Raw genomic sequence first — 22,602 nt, 5'->3', positions numbered from 1 at the left:
AGTTTGCCAACAGCACGCTGGCTGGTACATGGTAACAAGCACTCACATACAGATGAGGGAGAGGGACAGCACATTGAGATTTATCTTAAGAGACTTTTTGTAGCAGACAGGACATTATTCTAACAGGAGTATCTGTTAGGGTAGACTGAAGAGTGCGAACACATAATTTTTCTGCCTCACACAAACACATCGTTATCTGACTAATGCATGATTAAAATGCAGGCGTCGGCAGCACTTTAAATAAATCAGTGAAGGTGATCTTAGTCAGAAAGCACAGGGTCACTACAGGGGAAAGCCATATATTGCAGTACAAGTACAGCACAATACAAAAGCAGTATGCCGCCTCTAATAGCAAAACAATCAAAATGTATTGCATAGTACAGTATAATAGGAGCAGTATTTTCGCTTTCCTCAAATCTCACACAAAATGTTTCTCTACACCCATGTTGTCCAACTTAAACTTTGCATCCAATACATAAAATGCAATCATTAAAATGTAACATTTTGGCCTACCTTTTTGGAGTCTCCAACACAATCTTTATATAAGCCTAATGTCCACCATGGAAAACACCAGCAAGTTCATGTGCTCTCTATCCTTGGAGTTGAGCTTGACAAATGAACATTCTAGTTCATGATTCTGTAGCTTTTTTTTCTATTACCATGGGAACAACTATGACATCAAATCTTGCATCTAAATTCTGTCTATACCATTATGATGTCATCACTTTTTCCATCACTTCACATTCTCTGTAGACTCATGTGTTTACATGTTTTATGTTCATGCTTACATTTTTAGGCTCACATTTACAATAGGTTCTCTTAGTGGCACATTTGGCCTAGTCCTATATTCTTCCTTGACAAATGTCCTAATATCAGAAGTTCCGAAATTAAGAAAACTGTATTGAAATATAGTTAAGAATCACATGACACTTTGACTAAATCGGCTTATCAGTAAATTAATGAAAGCTCATGTTCATATCTTGTCTCCACTTCTAATACAACCATTCCAGCCCACAAGCTTGTTATCGCTTGTGTGAATGGTCCAGAACCTGGTGACATCATCCGATATTTATTCACCATAAAAAAATAATGTGTTACATATGTTGTATAGAAGCCTCAGTTCTGAATGCTTAGGTCCCAGACGTCCCCAGTACAATCAGCCAGTCATACAACATGTACAGTACATCATTAAATGTGTAACAGTGAACTCTGCATCACCATGATGTTTAACACCACATTGTTAGTTTAGCCTATAGCCTAAGGGCATTCTCATAATGATTTAATTTGTATTTTTTGTTGAAGAGGAAAATGGTAATATTCATTTTTATCTGTAGTCAGTGTCTTATCGGCCAGGTCATGCACCTACTAAAATACTTATTTACAATTCAGGGCCTGAAGGATGTAAACAAACTACAGACAAGACACTGTGTCCAAGTCCTATTCGAAATTGAATTGTTTTTTATTTTATTTTCTACCTCTCCCCCCACATGATTTCTTAAGCACATTACACAACACAGATTCACAGTACTGTTCTCCATCTATTATCTGTTTTAATCAACGTGAGCCCAGACTGTAATGGAATGTACTGTATAGAGTTACAATCCATGTACAGTATGTGTACACCGTGCACAAGGGAGTTGTCCCACTACAGTGGCCTGGTAGCTTTCACACTGTAAATGAGACAATCTGGAGATTGACTGGCATCCAGCCAACACCACCTTGTCTTGGGCTTCTTGGCTCGTTCATCTTGTTAGGACACAATTCAAGAGTGAGATTGCTGTTGCTGTCACACATACGTACCTACATCAAACAACCAGGTCCTACAGGGAAACAAATTATATTCCCATTCAACAATTCACTAGTGAATAATTAGTTTACATGAAGTCAGAGAACCTGAGTTAAGCTTAGTATTAATTTTGCATGTCTAATTCAACCCTGCGAGTACACATTTGATAAATTAAGGGTTCTGGATTAGTTCAGCATAGGAGACACACACTCTCTCTCGTTTGTTTCTCTATGACAGCGGTTCTCACAACCTTTTTTGAATAAACACCCCCTAGACGTCATCATAAACCTCCCAATGCCCCTTGACCTCGTCACAAGCCTGCCAACGTCCCCTTAGTGTTAAAAAAAAATAAAACAGACTAATGCCCCCCAATGGCAACTAAGCACAGCCCCTTCTCATCTGTATCCTCCACAACGCCTAGGACTCCCCAATGCCCCCTGGGGGGCTGTAGAGCCTGTGTTGAGAAACACTTCTCTATGACAAAGACTGCCTTAGTAAAAGACTCAAATGGTTGTTTCTTGATGGTTCATGAAGATTCTAAGATTATCTTAAAAGTGCACTAATTACTAAGCCTAATGGACCATGACCCTACACTACTGTATAGGTTATCTGTGTTTGTGAAGAGCACTTTTAATAATTAAATTATGATGGCCATCGCTCTGCACACATGACCTGAAATCAATGTAGATTATCTCACCTTTTATTGTCAGAACTAAAGTCTGTGGCCCATCAGAGGCGTAAACCCTTAAGGTTAACAATGAAAATGAAAAGAATTATGTTAGTGTGCAAAGACGGAGAGCATTTTCCTTCATTTCATCTTTCCTCATCGTTGTTTACAACAAATATAGGCTTATTATTTTATGGTCTAAATGTTTGGGGTGCCGAGAAACAGCTAGTCACGCTAGGCGCATTCCCATTTCCATAATGCAGTCCAGCATGAAATGCTGCAGCTGTGACATGCTCCAGGGCTAATAACAACAGCAACTGTGGAGAGCTCACATCCTCCACGTAAGAGCTATATTTGAAATGATACAACTGTTGGGCAACTGCAAATGCTGTTTATTTTAATCATCAGGTTCGCTGCCCAGTCTGTCCAGTACCTTTCTTCGCTGACCCATAGTAACCCCAACCCCCCTTCAAAATAAAATGAAATAAAAAATGAATACATAAATAAAGAAATAAATAAAAAATGGCAGGCCTTCTAAAAATCCTTAGGTTACATAATGTATTCGGATGCATTTAGATAATGGTGGTTTGATGATTAAAATTAAGCAGTTAGATTATACTGTGCTGAAGGTCTCATACCTTATTAGAGATTAAATAATAGGTCAGTGAATTTGAATTGAAGTCATTCTGTTCAAATGATGAACAAAAGGCAGCAAACTGAAGCACCAGTTAATATTGATCAACACATGTAAGTTACAGTACCCACATAGCAGCTGGGAAACACACACACACACACACACACACACACACACACACACACACACACACACACACACACACACACACACACACACACACCAGTGCCATGACCTAGTGACATGTGCCTTGAGCCAATGGAAAGCCAAGCGTGTACACACACACACTCATGCGCTTATGCAAGCGCACACCCACACCCGCACACACACACACCAATACACCAACACCACAACCAACATGGCGAGGTCCGTGCCCTACTGACACACAGCAGCTTACCCTAGACACACACACACACATACACACAGTAGCATCCCCCAGGGTAGGGGCAAGCAGACAATGAGGCAGGCAGCAGTGAATACTGAGAGCCAGGGAGAGAGGGAGAGGGAGAGAGAACGCACATACAATACAAAGCACCAACACCACAGTAGCATGGCGAAGAAAGCATGGACCTTGGGTAGGCATAAGACGACAGTGAGACAGTGGCAGAGGCAGACAGGGCAGAGAGAGAAAAGGGGGGAGAGAGAGAGAGAGAGAGAGAGAGAGAGAGAGAGAGAGAGAGAGAGAGAGAGAGAGAGAGAGAGAGAGAGAGAGAGAGAGAGAGAGAGAGAGAGAGAGAGAGAGAGAGAATGTGCATACAATACAAAGCACCGGCCCTACTGCAGTAGTAGCACAGGGGAGACGCCGGCATGGACTGAATTCAGATGGACAGTCAGACACGCATGAGTAAAATCGAGAGTAAATATGCTGTAGACAACAGCAGCTTCGTAGTGCTGAATGAAAGAAGCATGCTTCGGTAATAAAATAGACTAGAGAATACATGCTACATGAGAAATTAGCCTGAGATATGAAAACCTGCCTTGCTAAAAATAGGACCAAAAAAAGAAACGGCAAGGAAGGGGGGAGGAGGATGGATGAAAGGCAGTAAAGGAGCAGGAAAGCAAGGATGTTGGGAGGTGGGGGTGGGCATGGGGGTGGATGGACTTGTTTGTGAGATGAGGATCAGACAGAGAGAGAGAGAGAGAGAGAGAGAGAGAGAGAGAGAGAGAGAGAGAGAGAGAGAGAGAGAGAGAGAGAGAGAGAGAGAGAGAGAGAGAGAGAGCTGTATGAGGGATAGACAGAGAGAGAGACAGAGTGTGTGTGAGAGAGAGAGGGGTGAGAGAGTGACAGAGAATGAGGGACAGAGAGAGAGAGAGAGAGAGAATACAAGGAGGGGTGCACTGCAGAAAGAGGGCAGGAGAGGGAGAGCGAGAGAGAGGGGAATTGGAAAGGACAGTGGCTCGGGGAGTCAACACTGTGCTGTGCTGTGCTGTGCTGTGCAGCAGCGTAGAATAAGGTCGCTCACATCTGCCTGATGGCGCAGAATATGCCAGCAGAAAAGCCTGAGGTGTTTCTCTCTCTCTCTCGCTCTCTCTCTCTCTCTCTCTCTCTCTCTCTCTCTCTCTCTCTCTCTCTCTCTTCCCCCATTTCCATGCCTCCATTGCATTATGTCCAGCTCGAATCACATTGAGCCTCGGTCAGGATCAACATATTATTTTTGTCCTCTTACACATACACAGCGCCACCGATGTAATGTAATGTGCTTCAGTGTGCCCAGGCTGTCGTAAGGAATCGCAGCTCTGAAGCGCCGTAAACATGTAACTGCCAAATGACTGGCTGTGGCTGCGAGATAGAGTGTGTCGGAGTGAGACACTTGGCACACTAACACAATTACACAAACAAACCGAGAGGCACCAGAGCATGATGTACTGCACCACACCCAAAAGCAAAAGAAAGGGAAAAAATCACGAGGACAACAGGCTAGATGCCCCCATCAGTCAATCTTGTTCTTTTGCCCCTTTGCTCAACCCATACACTGAAATGGACAGCAGATGAAGAGAACAGACAAGGACACCCTCCTCCCTCTGATTCCCTCTTTGCCCCTTTTCTCAACCCACACACTCGAATGGTGGCACTAGCTAGTTAGCAGTAGGATTGTACACGGAGAGAAAGAGGCACACGTTTCATTAGCCTAGCTGCTAAACACACACATGTCACAGTCGGGCTCTCTCTCTCTCTCTCTCTCTCTCTCTCTCTCTCTCTCTCTCTCTCTCTCTCTCTCTCTCTCTCTCTCTCTCTCTCTCTCTCTCTCTCTCTCTCTCTCTCTCTCCTCATTCCTAGTGGCATCTAGTGAATCGCCATCTGTTGTCCAAATTAAAATGCAGCTTTTCCCTGCTAACGTAATCCATCTGCTTCCATCAAATATAACCCTATTTCCTTTTAATTCGTTCTTAGCGTGAGAGGGGATGAGAGAGGGTGGCTGGGTGCAGAGCTTAGACAAAAGATAACCACTAGCCTACTACTACACACATACTGTACACACACACACAAACACACTCCTCCTCCTCCTCCTCCTCCTCCTCCTCTGTTTCCTCTCCTTCTCTCTGCTACCAAGGCTCTCCATCATGCAGGCAGAGCCTCACAGCCAATGGCGTCGCAGGAAAGGAAACAAGTGTGTGTTGCCAAGGGAAACGGTAGCAGCATCCATAGAGGAGCTGAGCTGAGCTGCAAGAAAAAAACTAGCACACAGAGACCGTATCCCCACCATGATAAAATGCTTATAATACAGCACAGCACAGCAGACTAGAAGCCAAAAGAAAGGGCTGGCTTTCTAAATTTTTTCTTCCTTCTTATTATTTGTCTCTCTTCCCCCTGAAGACTTGGCCTTCGTGTAGTCACACGTTCAAATGTCACTCATGCATAGGGGACGGTCCACCCCAGGCTGGTAGCATGGCACGCAGGCTCAGGGATGTAAATAATGAATGGATGACACACCGGGAGAAAACAGCAGAGGCAGGGGAGAGAGAGAGAGAGAGAGAGAGAGACCAGGAGCGAGTGGGTGAGGAAGAAAGGGAAGACATGCAGGAAAGACACCAAATAGGAGAGAGAGGGGGGGGCATGGAGGAGGTATATTGAATAAGAGAGAAAGGTCTGAAGGGAGAGCGAGAACGCTGTAGAAGAGAGAGAGCGCAAAGGAGGACGAGAGGGGAAGGGAATAGGAACAGGAGAGAGAGGGAAAGGGAGAGAGAGTGGAGGGCATGGAGGAAGGACATTGAAAGAGGGGATAAAGAAACGGAGAGCACATGAGAAGAGAGAGAGAGAGGGAAAGAGATACACTGGGAGAGAGTGCCAAAGAGAGAGAGAGAAAGAGAAAGAGAGACATACAGAAGAGGAAGGAATGGGGGAGAAAGTAAGGATGAGAGAAAAAGAGAATGGAAAGTAAGCGACTGAGGTAGAGAGAGAGAGAGAGAGAGAGCGATGAACACAGAGAAGAAGGGAATGGGAGCAACCCTCCCCCACCCTCACTTCTCTCCTCGCTAGTCCCCAGCGCTGCCTGGCTGGCTGACTGACTCATCCTGAGCCTGGAGCGAGTAGCTTCACAGCCCCAGCAGCCGCATCAGGCTCCCTGCTTGAGCTCACAACACAGACCCCGGCCAGCCTGCCAGACACACACACACATTACATCCAGGGGCTTTAAATACGACGAAGGATGTAACATTTTTACTCATTTAGCTCATTTCATAATGAAAGTATGTATTACCCATTCACAAACCCGGCCTTTAGCAGAAACGGCACCTAAGCTAACAGCACAGAACCGGCCAGCCTGCTAGACATGTTAGCTTTAAATACCAACCAGTGTGGTATTTAATATTTTAAGTCTTCATTATGAAATACTGCCTGTTCACAAACCCATCCACTAGCCTCATCGGCCTCAGCTAACAGCAAAGGCACCAATAGCAACCAACAGACACACACATTACACCCAAGGGCTTTAAATACCAACCAGTGTGTAACAATTTCAGTCATTAAACTCAGTTCATTATGAAAACATGCCCAACCCGTTCACAAACATTTTTACCTGAGCTAGCCTAAGCTAGCGTACAGTGCTGTTCATTAGGCCTACATCCAGGAGCTTTAAATACTGACCGTTGTGTAACATTTTCTATGTAAATGTCCATGAAAATACATGTATATAGCTGCTCATTCACAAACTCATCCTTTAAAGTGAAACTGTCCCATTTTTGGAAATAGGCCTATTTTACACCTGCCCTTGAGTTAAATAATAGGGTTTTACGGTTCTCCTGTACTTTCAACCGTTCTCTGGGCATGGCAGTGCAAATTTTACCTTCATGCTAGCAGTTAACATTGAGTCCTATGAGACCAGCTCGCGGCTAACTGGTCTCATAGGACTCAATGTTAACTGTTAGCTTGGAGGTGAAATGTGCACTGCCATAACTAGAAAACGGTTGGAAGTACAGGTGAACGGTAAAAGCCTATTGTTTAACTCAAGGGGAGGTGTAAAATAAGCTTATTTCAAAAAATGGGACAGTATCACTTTAAGCCAGCCTGACACACACACACACACACACACACACACACACACACACACTACACAGTTGAAGTTTTAATTACCAAAAAGTGTGTAACGTTTTTAGTCATTGTCCTCACTTCATTGGGGCGTTATCATTTCTCAAGCACTTATACTATTTGAAAATATGTACTGCCCATTTACAATCCTATCCTTTAACCACATTGGTCCGTCGGAGCTGATAAACAGCCCTGCCACACACACACACACACACACACACACACACACACACACACACACACACACACACACACACACACACACACACACACACACACACACACACACATTACATTCTGGAGCCTTAAATACAAACCAGTGTGTGTGACATGTTTAATTATTGTACTCCATTGATAATAACATATGCATTACCCGTTCACAAACCTGGCCCCTACCTCAGATAGCCTAAGTAACAGCCCTGTTCAGCCTGACAAACACGCATTAACATCCAGGAGCTCAAAATACCAACGAGGGTGTAACATTTATAAGTGTTCAATGTCATCAAAATATGTCTTACTTCTCAGAAAGCCGGCCATTTCCATGTTGTGCTATATACACAAATGAGGTTTGGCCTCCATCTACTATGTATGCACGCACCATCTTGAACTATATTGTGTAATCAGTGAGCACACATGAGTCTACATACCTTGTTTTTCGCTCACTGTGAGACAATACACTCAGAACAGCTGGGTGTTATTGTCACTTCTCTGCCCTTGTCAAGATTTGAGGCCAAGATTTGAGTCAGGGAAAGGACAATACATTTGACCTTTGCCTGTAAAGGCAAGCACGAAGGGGAACAAGTAACCAAAGGGGAATGGGAGACATTGAAAGGCTAAGAGCGGACAGTAGTACTGTTAAGCAAACAGTATGCACTTTATTTACTCTTTGAATCGTCTTATACGTATTTCACAATAGCGCCCTAAAGCGCATTGTTTTCCCTCACACTTGTCAGTAACGTACCACCAAGTGCTTGCATCATGCTTGCATCATAAAGTCTCTGCTTTAATTTTAGGCTCAAGCACCCAATCAGACAGCAGAGTGTTCTCCTTTGGTTTTTGTTATCCCTTTGCGCAGAGCCTATGTTACAAACGTACTGTCACCGAAATTGTAATGGCTATGTCTTAATCTGTTACTTAAGGCTCTCGGTAATGCCATAACAATGTTGTTATGATGAATTAAAAATTAAATTTAAAAAAAATCAAAATTAAATGAAAATAAAAATAGTTAAAATGTGCAGCTAGTGGTAGAACCAGTTTGGTACAATGCGCACAATGTGTCTCACTTTGGGGGGAAAACCTGCCTTTCAGAGTGAAGCAATATTTCATGTTCATTTTAAAGTAGTTTCACACAAACTCACACTCTCATATGCAAGCAGCCTTTACTTTTTCATGTTTCCTGAAAAAAGCTGTTGGCACTATTGCCGAGATGAAATTCATTCCAATTTCTCTCTCACAAACACATCCACACAGGCCCACTTGCTGATATACACACGCAGGCCAACTGATGCATTTGGAATGTGCACGCACATACACAGGCCCACTCACTGATGTACGCAGGCCCACTGATGCATGTGCAACGTGCACACACTGGCCCACTGATGCATTTATACACACACACACACACACACACACACACACACACACACACACACACACACACACACACACACACACGCGCGCGCGCGCGTGCACACACACAAACATACTCAAACAAGCTTGATTAAAAATAAAAATCTGTGGGCCTTGTGAAGGGCGTAATCTCAATTTAGCTCTACAAGATTAACACACACCCTCCCTCACATGCAAGCAGTTTGTGTCAAGTGTAGGCTTGAAATATCCAGTTTAGAGGTCTCTCTCTCTCTCTCTCTCTCTCTCTCACACACTCTCTCTCTCTCTCTCTCTCTCTCTCTCTCTCTCTCTCTCTCTCTCTCTCTCTCTCTCTCTCTCTCTCTGTCTCTCTCTCTCTCTCACACACACACACACACACACCATCCAAATATTCTGCAGGCCCGTCAGCTCTTACTGTAGACAACTTCCACACTCACTCAGACGATCAGGTCAGACACATACAGTAGATATAGCCTCCTGTGTTCACCATACAATAATGAAGTCAGAGTCTGCACTGAGCTTGTGCACACTCACTGGACGGCCAGGCCCACCCAGTCAGAATGCCTTGCAAATTTGAATGACTGTTCAAGCAACTGAAATGTGATTTGGTTAGGCCTAACTGATTGTTCCCCAGCCCATGTTATTGTTGTGATTTGTGCCATCAGACACTGCTGTACACCAATACAGATATTGTAGCATACTCAAAGGCCACAACATCCTATCCTATTCTATCCAATAGCCTTGGGAGGCGCTTTTTTTAACCAAAGTGACTGTTTCCACTGTTTCCACCACTGTCTGCAACTTTTGCCTGCTTACCTCTATGGAAGCTCTGCTCCTGCGGTCTGGCACCACTAGTGTGTTGGCATTACTCCCTGGCACTATGGTAGATCCAATACTCATCCGGGGCCCAACCAGCATGTACCTCTTGTCTCCAGATCTGTACTGAATACTGTGGCACAGTGTCCCGTCATAGTTTGTATCCTGCAAATACTTGGAGGAGTAGTCTGCAGATTTTGAGCACTGCATGACTATCAGCACAATGATGCTGATTACAAAGAGGGTAGAGACGGACCCCAGTGTGACGATCAAATAAAAAGTTACATTGTTCTCATCTTCATCTTGGAAGGGGCTTTTCACATCCGAGGCTGCGAATGCCTCTTTTGGCTCCACGACACTGACGACCACGGTCGCTGTAGCTGACAGAGACACATTTCCGTTGTCTTTTACCAAGACGACCAGTCTGTGCTGAGCTTCGTCAGTTTCTGTGAACGGCCGAAGAGTTCTTATCTGGCCAGAGTAGCGCTCTAAGCTGAAGAGGGTGTGGTCGGAAACTTCTTGCAGCGCGTAAAGTAGCCATCCGTTGTATCCTACGTCGGGGTCATACGCTTTTACCTTAGCCACTAAATGGCCCGCGTGTGCATTTCTCGGGATCTCCTCCACGCCTTCTGCAGATCCGTTACTACTGAGTGGCGATAAAATTCTGGGTGCATTGTCGTTCTGATCCAGAATAAAGACCGTTACTGTGACGTTGCTACTACGCACATGTGTTCCAGAGTCTGTGGCTATGACGTGAAACTGAAATGATTTCATAGTTTCGAAGTCAAAACTTTTCAAACCGTAAACCACACCGGTTTCCGAGTTGATGTTCAGAGCGGATGTGAATTTACTATCGTCGTCACAATCTCTGCAAATTTGATAGCTAATCATTGCATTTTCATTCAGGTCACGGTCAGTGGCCGAAACTGAAAACATTGGCTCACCTGGCACGTTGTTTTCTGTCACATAAAATATGTACGGAGTTTGCAAAAACTCTGGACTGTTGTCATTTACATCTGATACAATAACCTTGATGGTTTTAACTGACGACAGTGAAGGTTCACCTGCGTCCCTCGCAATCAAAACAATTTCGTGTTCATATACTGCTTCTCTGTCAAGTTTGGACTTTGTCACCAGCGAGTATGCATTATCCTGCGATGATGGCATTAATTTAAAGTCTGCATCATCAGGAAGAGAAAGGGATACTTTAGCATTAAGACCGTGATCTCGATCATGCACATTAATAAGTGCTACTGTAGTACCTGGCCTGGAATCCTCAGGTATGGCACTCGAGAATGACGTTACGTCAATCTCAGGGATATTATCATTAACGTCAATAATTTTAATGATTACGCTTTTGTCTGCCGTCAAAGGAGCTTGGCCTTTATCTGAAGCCTGTATATCAATCTCGTAGCCTTTTTGCTCCTCAAAATCTATATCTCCTTTCACAAAGATTTTCCCTGTATTGGGGTCTAAATCAAAAAGTTTCAGCACCTCGCTGTCTACATCTTGCCCAAATGAGTAAAAGACCTCACCATTTGGACCGTTGTCCTGGTCAGTGGCATTAACTTGAATTACAGCTGTTCCTACAGGTGAATTTTCATTCAAACTGACAGTATATGATTCCTTTGTGAATACTGGCATGTTATCGTTGACGTCTAACACATCTACAATGATTTCCATTGTGCCAGATTTCGGGGGTTTACCTCCATCAACAGCAGTGAGCAGTAGTTTATGGTTTCTCTTTGCCTCTCTGTCTAGCGGTTTCTGCAGAATGAGAAGGGGCATCTTCCTATCCTCACCCCGCTCTTTCACATCAATACGGAAATGGTCGTTACTGCTTAATTTGTACAACTGTATGCCATTAGTACCTCCATCTGGATCACGAGCCGCTTGAAGCTGATAGCGCGCGCCAGGCATGGCGGACTCCGATATTTCCAACCGTTTCTCTCGCTCGGGGAAAATAGGAGCGTGATCATTAACATCCGCGATCTCTACGGCCACATAATGCACCTCTAACGGATTTTCCAAGACGGTTTTGAGATTTATCAGGCACACGCTGCTTCTTTCACAAACCTCCTCTCGGTCTATCTTCCCCTTCACGTACAATATGCCGTCATCCTCGTTGATCTGGAAAAGGGACGAATCCTTCGAGTTGGACACAATTCGAAATCCCCTTTCTTTCAGCGACCGTGGGTCGATTCCTAAATCCTTTGCGATATTTCCCACTGCAGTGCCGTCTTTCACTTCTTCAGAAATCGAGTACCTTATTTGAGCAAAAGACGCCTTTACACACAAAACCAGGAACACAAAAGCCAGGCATTGGCAGCATTCGCGCCATGTTCCACGTCCTTGAAATTCCATCTTTGCACGACAGAGTAGCGCCGCGTTAAAACGACCTATGTCCAAATGTAATACTTTTATGCATTGGCTGTTATTGTGGTCGGCCTATACAGTCGGTAAAAACAATAAATTAATGAAATCCTGCTCGATGCACACACACGCAGCGACAGACCGATGTATCCAAGTTCGCTGCCTCGATGCCATCTAACGTGCTTACGCACCACCCTCGAAGACCATTCCCACTATTGCCTCCACAAAGACCTTTTTGTAGATGTACAGCGACACCATCCGATAATACCATGTCCTATGTGGTGCTATGTTCTTTTTAAATTGGTTTGAGCTACACCTAAAAAATGCGCTTTGAATATTTTCAGCACTCCCCATGTGGACAGCGACCAACTTCAGCTGTCACTGCAACTTCCAACTCCACGTCCTATCCACTGCAACTTTACTTTGCGGTGCTTTGGGAAGCCTACTAAACGCTAGAATAGTGACCGACAAGGAGTATAACATTGCAATAAATTGTGTGCATTGTCACAACGAAGTTTGTACATTTGTTGATGTTCCTCTTACACTTAAGTGTGAGGTTTTTAGTTGTTTATTTCCAAAATTCATGCTGCCCATTCACTAATGTTACCTTTTTCATGAATACTTACCACCACCATCAAATTCCAAGTATTCATTATGACTGGGAAAATTGCACTTTTCATACATGAAAAGGGGGATCTTCTCCATGGTCCGCCATTTTGAATTTCCATGAATAGCCATTTTTAGCTGCTAAAATTAGTCTACTTGGACCATACTAGAAAATATTTGTTTTATTACTTAGTAAACTTTCATGTAAAGATCAAATTTGGAAATGGGCAGCCCAGTTTCATCAATGAGCAGTATAGTTGCAGTACCTTTTTTGGCCATTTCCTGCACAGTGTCCCTTTAAGTAAAACAGTGACCGGCAGTGATGCTCTCTTGCCACAGCTGCATTACTCACTACATATGAAGCATTTATTACATTAGAAGACTAAAACAAAAGAACCCTCCACACACACACACACACACACACACACACACACACACACACACACACACACACACACACACACACACACACACACAAAGAGGGGGCCCACCATTGGGTCCTCATTACATTGTATCTATTGGACTGGGGGGCCCATTCAGATGACTTTGTCCTGGGCCCAGCCAAGGCTGTATGCGACCCTGACACTGGCACCCCCACCCATACCAACACATACACATGCGCACACACAAACACACTGATCCTCGCGTCAAGTGTTATTTGTTTTCAGTTGTAAACACATTTCTCTGTGGAACACTGCCTTACCTCCACAGATAGCCGTCGCCTTCGATCTGGAACCACTAGTGTATTTGCATTGCTGCCAGGAACTATAGTGGAGCCGATACTCATTCTGGGTCCAACCAGCATGTACCTCTTGTCTCCAGATCTGTACTGGATGCTGTGGCACAGGGTGCCATCATAATTAGTGTCTTGCAAGTACTTGGACGAAAAGTCTGTTTGTTTGGAGCACTGCATGGCAATCAGCACAATGATACTGATGATGAACAAGGCTGACACCGATGCCAGTGTTATGATCAGATAAAATGTGACATTGGTGTCCTCGTCACTCAAAGGGTTTTGCACATCTGAAGCAGCGAAGGCCTCTTTGGGCTCCACGACTTTAATGATAAGGGTGGCAGTGGCCGAGAGCGAAATGTTCCCATTGTCTTTTACCAATATGACCAGCTTGTGTTGGGCTTCGTCTGTTTCAGTGAAGGGCCTAAGGGTGCGAATCTGACCAGTGTAGCGCTCCAGACCAAAGAGAGTGTGGTCGGTGACATCCTGCACTGAAAATAGCAACCAGCCATTATATCCTACATCCGCATCGTAGGCCTGCACTTTGGAGACAAAATGACCTGCCTTCACGTTACGTGGCACTTCCTCTACACCCTCAGAGGTGCCGTTTGCTCTAGCTGGGGACAGAATCACTGGGGCGTTATCATTTTGGTCTAAAATGTAGACATGAACAGTGGCATTGCTGACCCTGGCTGGTTTCCCATTGTCAATTGCTAATACTTGAAAATGAAACGACTTAAGGGTTTCGAAATCAAAGCTCTTCAGTGCATAAACATTCCCAGTTTCTGAGTTAATGTTTAGAAAAGAAGCGTATTTGCTGTCATCTCCACATTCCCTGCAAATTTGATAATGCACTTGAGCATTTTCATCAAGGTCTTTATCAGAGGCGGACACTGTGAAAATAGATTCACCTGGAACATTATTCTCAGTCACATAAAATGCATACTGACTCTCCGAAAACTGTGGACTGTTATCATTGACATCTGATATCAGGACTGTAATTGTCTTTTCAGATGCCAAAGGTGGCTTACCTGAGTCAACAGCGGTTAAAGGGACATCATATTGGGACTCTTTCTCTCTGTCTAGGGGCGAGCTTGTGACTAGTGAGTATATGTTATTCTGTGTGGATGCCATCAGCTTGAAAGGTAAGCTGTCAGGTAACGAACAAGACACTTTACTGTTGACACCAGAGTCTAAGTCACTGACACTGATCAGTGCAACTGTTGTTCCAGGTCTTGAATCTTCAGACACTGCTCTTGAAAAAGATGTCACCTCAATCTCAGGTACATTGTCATTAACATCCACAACTTTTATCATGACACTTTTGTCTGAAGTGAGAGGGACAACTCCTTTGTCTGAAGCCTGTATATCTATTTCATAGTTGTCCTTTTCCTCATAGTCAATGTGATGTTTTACTGTGATTTCGCCAGTGACAGGGTTTAAATCAAACAATTCACGCACCTTCTTGCTCACTATGTCACCAAAAGAATACACAACTTCGCCATTTAAACCTTCATCTAAATCAGTAGTATTCACCTTAATCACTGTAGTTCCAATTGGTGCGTTTTCTTGAAGTGTAACCATATATTTCCCTTCTGTAAAAACTGGGGCGTTATCATTCACATCAAGAACATCCACATGTATTTCTACTGTTCCCGACTTTGGTGGTTTCCCACCGTCAATAGCGTTCAACACTAACCTGTGAGTTGTTGCGACTTCCCTGTCGAGAGGTTTTTGTAATATCAAAATGGGAATTTTACCATCTTCCCCACGATCTTTAACCTCTAAACTAAAGTGATCATTTTGACTCAATTTATAGGTCTGGATGGAATTTATGCCTCCATCCGGGTCCCGTGCTGGCTGAAGCTGAAATTTCACACCCCGTGATGCAGATTCAGATATCTCTAAACGCTTTTTCTTTTCAGTAAACAGCGGAGAATGATCGTTAACATCTACAATCTCTACCACGACATAGTGAATCTCTAACGGGTTCTCGAGAATGGTTTTGAGATTAATTAGACAAGAGCTGCTTCGCGCACAAATATCTTCCCTGTCTATCCGCCCCGTCGCGTGCAGCGTGCCATCGCTAAGGTTTAATCTAAAAAGGGAACTGTTTGAGCTTGCAACAATACGAAACCCTCTGTCCTTCAGTGTTCGTGCATCAATGCCCAAATCCTTCGCGATGTTTCCAACGACAGCTTTGTCTTGTTCCTCAGAAACAGAGTACCTAATTTGTGCCAAAGACCCTTTCGAAGACAAAAAGACAGCCAACAATACCATCCGCTGCCAAATCCCCCGCATTCCACATCGCCTTTGTTCCATCTTCGTGATAACAAAATAACGGTCGGTTTTCTTAAAACATATCCAAGTCGAGGTAATGGTTTTCCTTTGACCATAAGCCGTGTGGTTGATAATTCCCACGTAATAACAAACGCAGTGTTTTTCCTTCTGCGATCGGTATCCTCAAGACAGTGATGCGATAGTGTAGTAGCCAAGCCAGTTTGCTTTTACCCTTGCGATGGGCAGGACCAAAAACCTTTGCGTTTTTCCGCCAAGCTGAAGTATACAACATTGAACGCACACTGACACCATGCGTCTGGCTGTGTATTGCACTGCAAAGTTTACTTACAGTTTTGATCATTAATGTTTTAAAAACTATATACTGTAACAGACGCAGATATCTTTCAATTGATCATCCCAATACGGGTTTAGTAAACATCACTCCAGGCAGCCTACTTGCGCACATGTGCATATAGGCCAAGTCACTGTGAAATTGTCGTTCAGGTGATAATGCAAAGACAAACATAATAGGACGTTTATACAGAGAGAGAGAGAGAGAGAGAGAGAGAGAGAGAGAGAGAGAGAGAGAGAGAGAGAGAGCGCATGCCAGCCAAGCTGACTTAGATAAATGCCCCTCTACTTTTCTACTCTGTGTAAACGGCGGGGTATTGCGTCAACATAGAGAAACACTAAGGCAATTCAACAGGTGATTCCACCAGTGTGAAAAGTCTTTGTTTCAATAAATACATACCATTACCATTAACTGTAGCACAGACAATGGCGGTAAGGAAGTTCTGCTGAAACGAACAAATCACGCCTAAGGATAAGTAGGCTCTCGTAAGAATGTCTTACCTCTCCAGACGCTCGTCTTCTATCTGGCAACATCAGTGTATTGGCGTTACTACCTGGAGCAAGAGTCGAGCCAATACTCATCCTGGGTCCAACCAGCATGTACCTCTTGTCTCCAGATCTGTACTGAATACTGTGGCACAGGGTGCCGTCGTAATTGGTGTCCTGCAAGTACTTGGAGCCATAGTCTGGTGACTTGGAGCATTGCATGACGACCAGCACAATGATACTGATGAGAAAGAGTGCGGACACGGACCCCAGCGTTATGATGAGATAAAATGTCACGTCATTCTCCTCTCCAGTGCTATCTGGGCCCTGGACGTCAGAAGCAGCAAAAGCCTCTTTGGGTTCTACTAATTTGATAGTCAAAGTCGCAGTGGCTGAGAGCGAGATGTTCCCATTGTCTTTTACGAGAATTAAAAGTTTATGTTCAGGTTCGTCTGTTTCAGTGAGCGCACGCAGAGTTCTTATCTGACCCGTGTATCGATCCAGACCAAACAGGGTGTGATCAGTCATTTGGTGAATAGAGTACAACAGCCATCCGTTGTATCCCACGTCTTGGTCAAACGCCCTGACTTTTGTCACAAAATGACCCATGTTAACGTTACGCGCAAGTTCTTCTGTGCCTTCATAGGAGCCGTTTGAGCTGACGGGATACAGAATGACAGGCGGGTTGTCATTTTGATCTAAAACGTACACGTGCACTGTGACATTGCTTTCACGAGGTGGCTTTCCATCATCCCTTGCCAACACGTGGAACTGGAAAGTTTTCACAGTTTCATAGTCAAAGCTTTTAAGCGCGTAAACTTCTCCACTTTCAGCATTGATATTCAAAAAGGAGGTGTATTTGCTTTCTTCTTCACACTGGCGGCATATCTGATAGCGTATGATTCCGTTTTCATCTACATCTCTATCAGAAGCAGTAATGGAAAACATGGCATCTCCTGGAACGTTGTTTTCTGCCACGTAAAACGTATATGGATTTAGGGAAAACACAGGACTGTTGTCATTGACATCAGCCACCATAACTGTTATTGTTTTCATGGATGACAATGGAGGGCTGCCAGAGTCTGTGGCTTTTAAAGGAACGTCATATTGGGACACATCTTCTCTATCCAAAAGGGATGATGTTACTAAAGCATACATGTTGTGTTTTAAGGATGGCATTAATTTAAAAGGCAAATCGCCTTTTACAGAACAAATCACTTTACCATTAACCCCAGAATCTAAGTCAGTAACACTGATGAGTGCAACTGTAGTTCCAGGTCTAGAATCTTCTTGAATAGCTTTTGAAAAAGACGTTACCTCAATCTCAGGTGTGTTGTCATTGACGTCAACGATTTTTATAGTTACAGTTTTATCAGTGGTTAAAGATGCGATTGCTTTATCTGACGCCTGTATATCTACCTGGTAAATATCATTTTCCTCAAAGTCAATATGTCCCCTTACAGTAATTTCTCCACTGACTGAATTCAAATCAAAAAGCTCGCGTAATTTGCTATTTACTTCATTTCCAAATGAGTAAATAACTTCTCCATTGAGACCTTCATCTAAATCGGTTGCATTTACTTGTATCACTGTTGATCCAATAGGTGCATTTTCTTCTAATGTCACTGAGTATACATCCTCCGTGAAAAAGGGTGCGTTATCATTTACATCGATCACATCAATGATAATGTTAACAGTGCCCGTTTTTACTGGTTTCCCTCCATCAAAAGCTGTAAGTACTAATTTATAGACTGGACTTGTCTCTCTGTCTAAAGGCTTTTGTAAGACCAGAACTGGGATTTTGCCATCTTTGCCACGATCTTTCACCTCTAAACGGAAGTGGTCATTGTCGCTGAGTTTATAAAGCTGAACAGAATTAATGCCCCCGTCTGGATCACGAGCTTGCTGAAGCTGAAAACGCGCCCCACGTTGTGCAGACTCTGATATCTCTAAACGTTTCTCTGATTCTAGAAAGGTCGGGGCATGGTCATTTATGTCTACAATCTCTACTTCAACGTAATGGATCTCTAGAGGATTTTCCAAAACGGTTTTCAGGTTAATCAAACACACGCTGCTTCGGTCGCAAACCTGCTCTCTGTCTATTTTCCCATCCACATGCAGCACCCCGTTCTCGTCCACACGGAAAAGAGATTCGCCCGAGCTTGAAACGATACGGAATTGCCTCTCCTTCATTGCCCTCAGATCCACTCCTAAATCCTTGGCGATGTTCCCCACGGCCGCGCCATCCTCTTGTTCTTCCGAAATGGAATATCGTATTTGCCCCAAAGACTCACTCCGGAACAAAAAGACGAAACAGAAGACAAGCCACTGCAGTGACTTGAGCCACGACCGACGCCCTCTTTTTTCCATATTCCTCGAGTTGTAAATCGCAATCCAACTTCGCTAATGTGCATACAAATGCCGAGGTTCTTTATCCATTTAGAAGCCCCTGTTTTGTGGTGAAATGGTGAGACATCGGTTACGCGACCACACAATACATTTCATCCGTAGAATAGTCTGCATAGCCAAGAATGATCAGTTCCCTTTCTTCAACGTGATTGGCTGTTTTAAACAGTGACGCCTCTTTCTGTGGAGCCATTCTTTGGATTTGCACTGACACCATGTGCTACCAACTTGAATTACAGCTTAGCACACACGAAAACCACGGTATATGTACACATTTGAGAGGAATCCGGTACATGTTAAGCTACAGCAGTGCTGTATGCAGCCTGAATGATTTCAGCACCTGGACAGCGACCAACGCTCTCCACAGTCTCACTCCAGTCAGAAGAAGGGTCATATATTGTGGACAGAGTAGAAATGAAGAACACAGACACAAACACGCACACACACACACACACACGCACGCACACACACACGCACACACACACACACACACACACAAACACGCACACACACACACACACACGCACACACCTGTCAAAATGCCAACTTGGTTCAGTATGCCGAATACTCGCTTACTCGTTGAAGTGCAAAACAAATAGCAGAAATGGTTAATGTAACGCATTTAATATGTTCGGTTAATCTGGGAGAGAGAGAGAGAGAGAGAGAGAGAGAGAGAGAGAGAGAGAGAGAGAGAGAGAGAGAGAGAGAGAGAGAGAGAGAGAGAGAGAGAGAGAGAATGTCAGTTGCCACATTCCAATGTAGACATATCTATGTAGGCTACCAAAGAGAGGAGTGGAAAAAGTCCAACAGGTGATTGTGCAAGTTCATACCATTGTTGGACTGCCATTTAGCAATTTTCTAATTATGTTAGAGGCCAAAATAGTTTGTTGTTGTAAAAATTGATCTTACCTCTCCAGACGCTCGTCTTCTATCTGGCAACATCAGTGTATTGGCGTTACTACCTGGAGCAAGAGTCGAGCCAATACTCATTCTGGGCCCAACTAACATATAGCGTTTATCCCCAGACCTGTATTGAATACTGTGGCACAGTGTCCCGTCGTAATTGGTGTCCTGCAAGTACTTGGAACCATAGTCTGGTGACTTGGAGCATTGCATGACAACCAGCACAATGATACTGATGAGAAAGAGGGCTGAAACAGACCCCAGTGTTATGATGAGGTAAAAAGTCACGTCATTCTCATCTCCAGTGCTATCTGGGCCCTGGACGTCAGAAGCAGCAAAAGCCTCTTTGGGTTCTACTAATTTGATAGTCAAAGTCGCAGTGGCGGACAGCGAAATGTTTCCATTGTCTTTCACGAGAATCACAAGTTTATGTTCAGGTTCGTCGGTTTCAGTGAACGCTCGAAGAGTTCTGATCTGTCCCGTGTATCGATCCAGACCAAACAGGGTGTGATCAGTCATTTGTTGAATGGAATATAACAGCCATCCGTTGTATCCCACGTCTTGGTCAAACGCCCTGACTTTTGCCACAAAATGACCCATGTTAACGTTACGCGCAAGTTCTTCTGTACCTTCATAAGAGCCGTTTGAGCTGACTGGATACAGAATGACCGGTGGATTGTCATTTTGGTCTAAAACGTACACGTGCACTGTGACATTGCTCTCGCGAGGTGGCTTTCCATCATCCCTTGCCAACACGTGGAACTGGAAAGTTTTCACAGTTTCATAGTCAAAGCTTTTAAGTGCGTAAACTTCTCCACTTTCAGCATTCATATTCAAAAAGGATGTATATTTGCTTTCTTCATCACACTGTCGACATATCTGATAGCGAATGATTCCGTTTTCATCTATATCTCTATCAGAAGCAGTGATGGAAAATACGGCCTCTCCTGGAACGTTGTTCTCCACCACGTAAAATGTATAAGGGTTTATAGTAAAAACAGGACTGTTGTCATTCACATCAGCCACCATCACTGTTATTGTTTTCATGGATGACAGTGGAGGATTTCCAGAGTCTGTAGCAGTTAAAGGAACGTCATATTGGGACACAGTTTCTCTATCCAAAAGGGATGACGTGACTAAAGCATACATGTTGTGTTTTACAGATGGCATTAATTTAAAAGGCAACTCACCTTTTACAGAACAAACAACTTTGCCATTAACACCAGAATCTAAGTCAGTTACGCTTATAAGTGCAACTGTAGTACCAGGTCTAGAATCCTCTTGGATAGCTTTGGAAAAAGATGTTACCTCAATCTCAGGTGTGTTGTCATTTACGTCAATAATTTTTATAGTGACAGTTTTATCTGTGGTTAAAGGTGAGGTTGCTTTATCTGACGCCTGTATATCAACCTCGTATACATCATTTTCCTCAAAGTCTATATGCCCCTTTACAGTAATTTCTCCGCTGATCGAGTTTAAATCAAAAAGGTCGCGTAATTTGCCAGTCACCTCATTTCCAAATGAGTAGATAACTTCTCCATTTGATCCCTCGTCCAAATCAGTGGCATTTACTTTTACCACCGTGGATCCTATGGGTGCATTTTCTTCCAATGTCACTGAATACACATCCTCTGTGAATAAGGGCGCGTTATCATTTACATCAAGTACATCGACTATTATATTGACAGTACCGGACTTTGGTGGTTTACCTCCATCTATAGCTGTTAGTACCAGTCTATATGTAGGTCTTGTCTCTCTATCTAAAGCTTTTTGTAAAACTAGAATTGGGATTTTACCGTCTTTACCACGCTCCTTCACCTCTAAACGGAAATGATCATTGTCGCTGAGTTTATACTGCTGAACAGAATTTACCCCGCCGTCTGGATCACGAGCTTGCTGAAGCTGGAAACGCGCCCCACGTTGGGCAGACTCTGTTATCTCTAAACGTCTCTCGGATTCTATAAAAGTGGGCGCATGGTCATTAATGTCTACAATTTCTACCTCGACATAATGGATCTCGAGAGGATTTTCCAAAACGGTTTTCAGGTTTATCAAACACACGCTGCTTCGGTCGCAAACCTGCTCTCTGTCTATTTTTCCATCCACATGCAGCATCCCGTTTTTCTCATCCACTCGGAAAGGAGATTCACCCGAGCTCGACACGATACGAAATTGTCTTTCCTTCATTGTTCTCAAGTCCACTCCTAAATCCTTTGCAATATTTCCCACGACCGCGCCATCCTCTTGTTCCTCCGAAATGGAATAGCGTATTTGCCCCAAAGACTCACTCCGGAACAAAAAGACGAAACAGAAGACAAGCCACTGCAATGACTTGAGCCACGACCGACGCCCTCTTTGTTCCATGTTCCCTGTGTCGTAAACCACAATCCAACTTTGCTAACGTGCGTATAAATCCCGAGGTTCTTTA

The 22,602-nt window shown here is 43.8% G+C and overlaps 4 protein-coding genes across 4 annotated transcripts in view; all 4 read right to left on the bottom strand.

The window, feature by feature from the left end:
- LOC134439550 (protocadherin alpha-3-like) overlaps positions 1–12,400 on the bottom strand; it is a 61,892-nt gene extending 49,492 nt beyond the window's left edge. The window contains exon 1 of the mRNA XM_063189451.1: positions 10,037–12,400. Coding sequence (XP_063045521.1) covers positions 10,037–12,400 — 2,364 coding nt within the window. The remainder of the gene's footprint in view (positions 1–10,036) is intronic.
- A 1,279-nt stretch (positions 12,401–13,679) lies between these two features.
- Positions 13,680–16,028, bottom strand: LOC134439496 (protocadherin alpha-3-like). The gene has a single exon (XM_063189394.1). The coding sequence runs from the start codon at positions 16,026–16,028 to the stop codon at positions 13,680–13,682; it is 2,349 nt and encodes a 782-aa protein (XP_063045464.1).
- Positions 16,029–16,211: 183 nt separating this feature from the next.
- Positions 16,212–19,235, bottom strand: LOC134439495 (protocadherin alpha-3-like). Its single transcript, XM_063189393.1, has 2 exons — positions 16,881–19,235; positions 16,212–16,304 (listed from the first exon to the last, which is right to left on the bottom strand). The coding sequence occupies exons 1-2, from the start codon at positions 19,233–19,235 to the stop codon at positions 16,212–16,214; spliced, it is 2,448 nt and encodes an 815-aa protein (XP_063045463.1).
- A 903-nt stretch (positions 19,236–20,138) lies between these two features.
- On the bottom strand, positions 20,139–22,538 carry LOC134439494 (protocadherin alpha-3-like). Its single transcript, XM_063189392.1, has one exon. The coding sequence runs from the start codon at positions 22,536–22,538 to the stop codon at positions 20,139–20,141; it is 2,400 nt and encodes a 799-aa protein (XP_063045462.1).
- Positions 22,539–22,602: the final 64 nt, after the last annotated feature.

This window comes from Engraulis encrasicolus, chromosome 23 (assembly GCF_034702125.1).
Source record: "Engraulis encrasicolus isolate BLACKSEA-1 chromosome 23, IST_EnEncr_1.0, whole genome shotgun sequence".
NCBI classification, from domain to species: domain Eukaryota; kingdom Metazoa; phylum Chordata; class Actinopteri; order Clupeiformes; family Engraulidae; genus Engraulis; species Engraulis encrasicolus.
This window is presented reverse-complemented; position numbering and strand designations above follow the sequence as displayed.

What these genes read in the sequence shown, in the direction of transcription:
- LOC134439496 (XM_063189394.1), bottom strand. Translation starts at nt 16,028, where the DNA reads ATGGTATTGTTGGCTGTCTTTTTGTCTTCGAAAGGGTCTTTGGCACAA.
- LOC134439495 (XM_063189393.1), bottom strand. Translation starts at nt 19,235, where the DNA reads ATGGAAAAAAGAGGGCGTCGGTCGTGGCTCAAGTCACTGCAGTGGCTT. An exon ending in GAAGACGAGCGTCTGGAGAG is followed by an intron (nt 16,305 to 16,880) that starts GTAAGACATTCT and finishes TGTATACTTCAG; the next exon opens with CTTGGCGGAAAAACGCAAAG.
- LOC134439494 (XM_063189392.1), bottom strand. Translation starts at nt 22,538, where the DNA reads ATGGAACAAAGAGGGCGTCGGTCGTGGCTCAAGTCATTGCAGTGGCTT.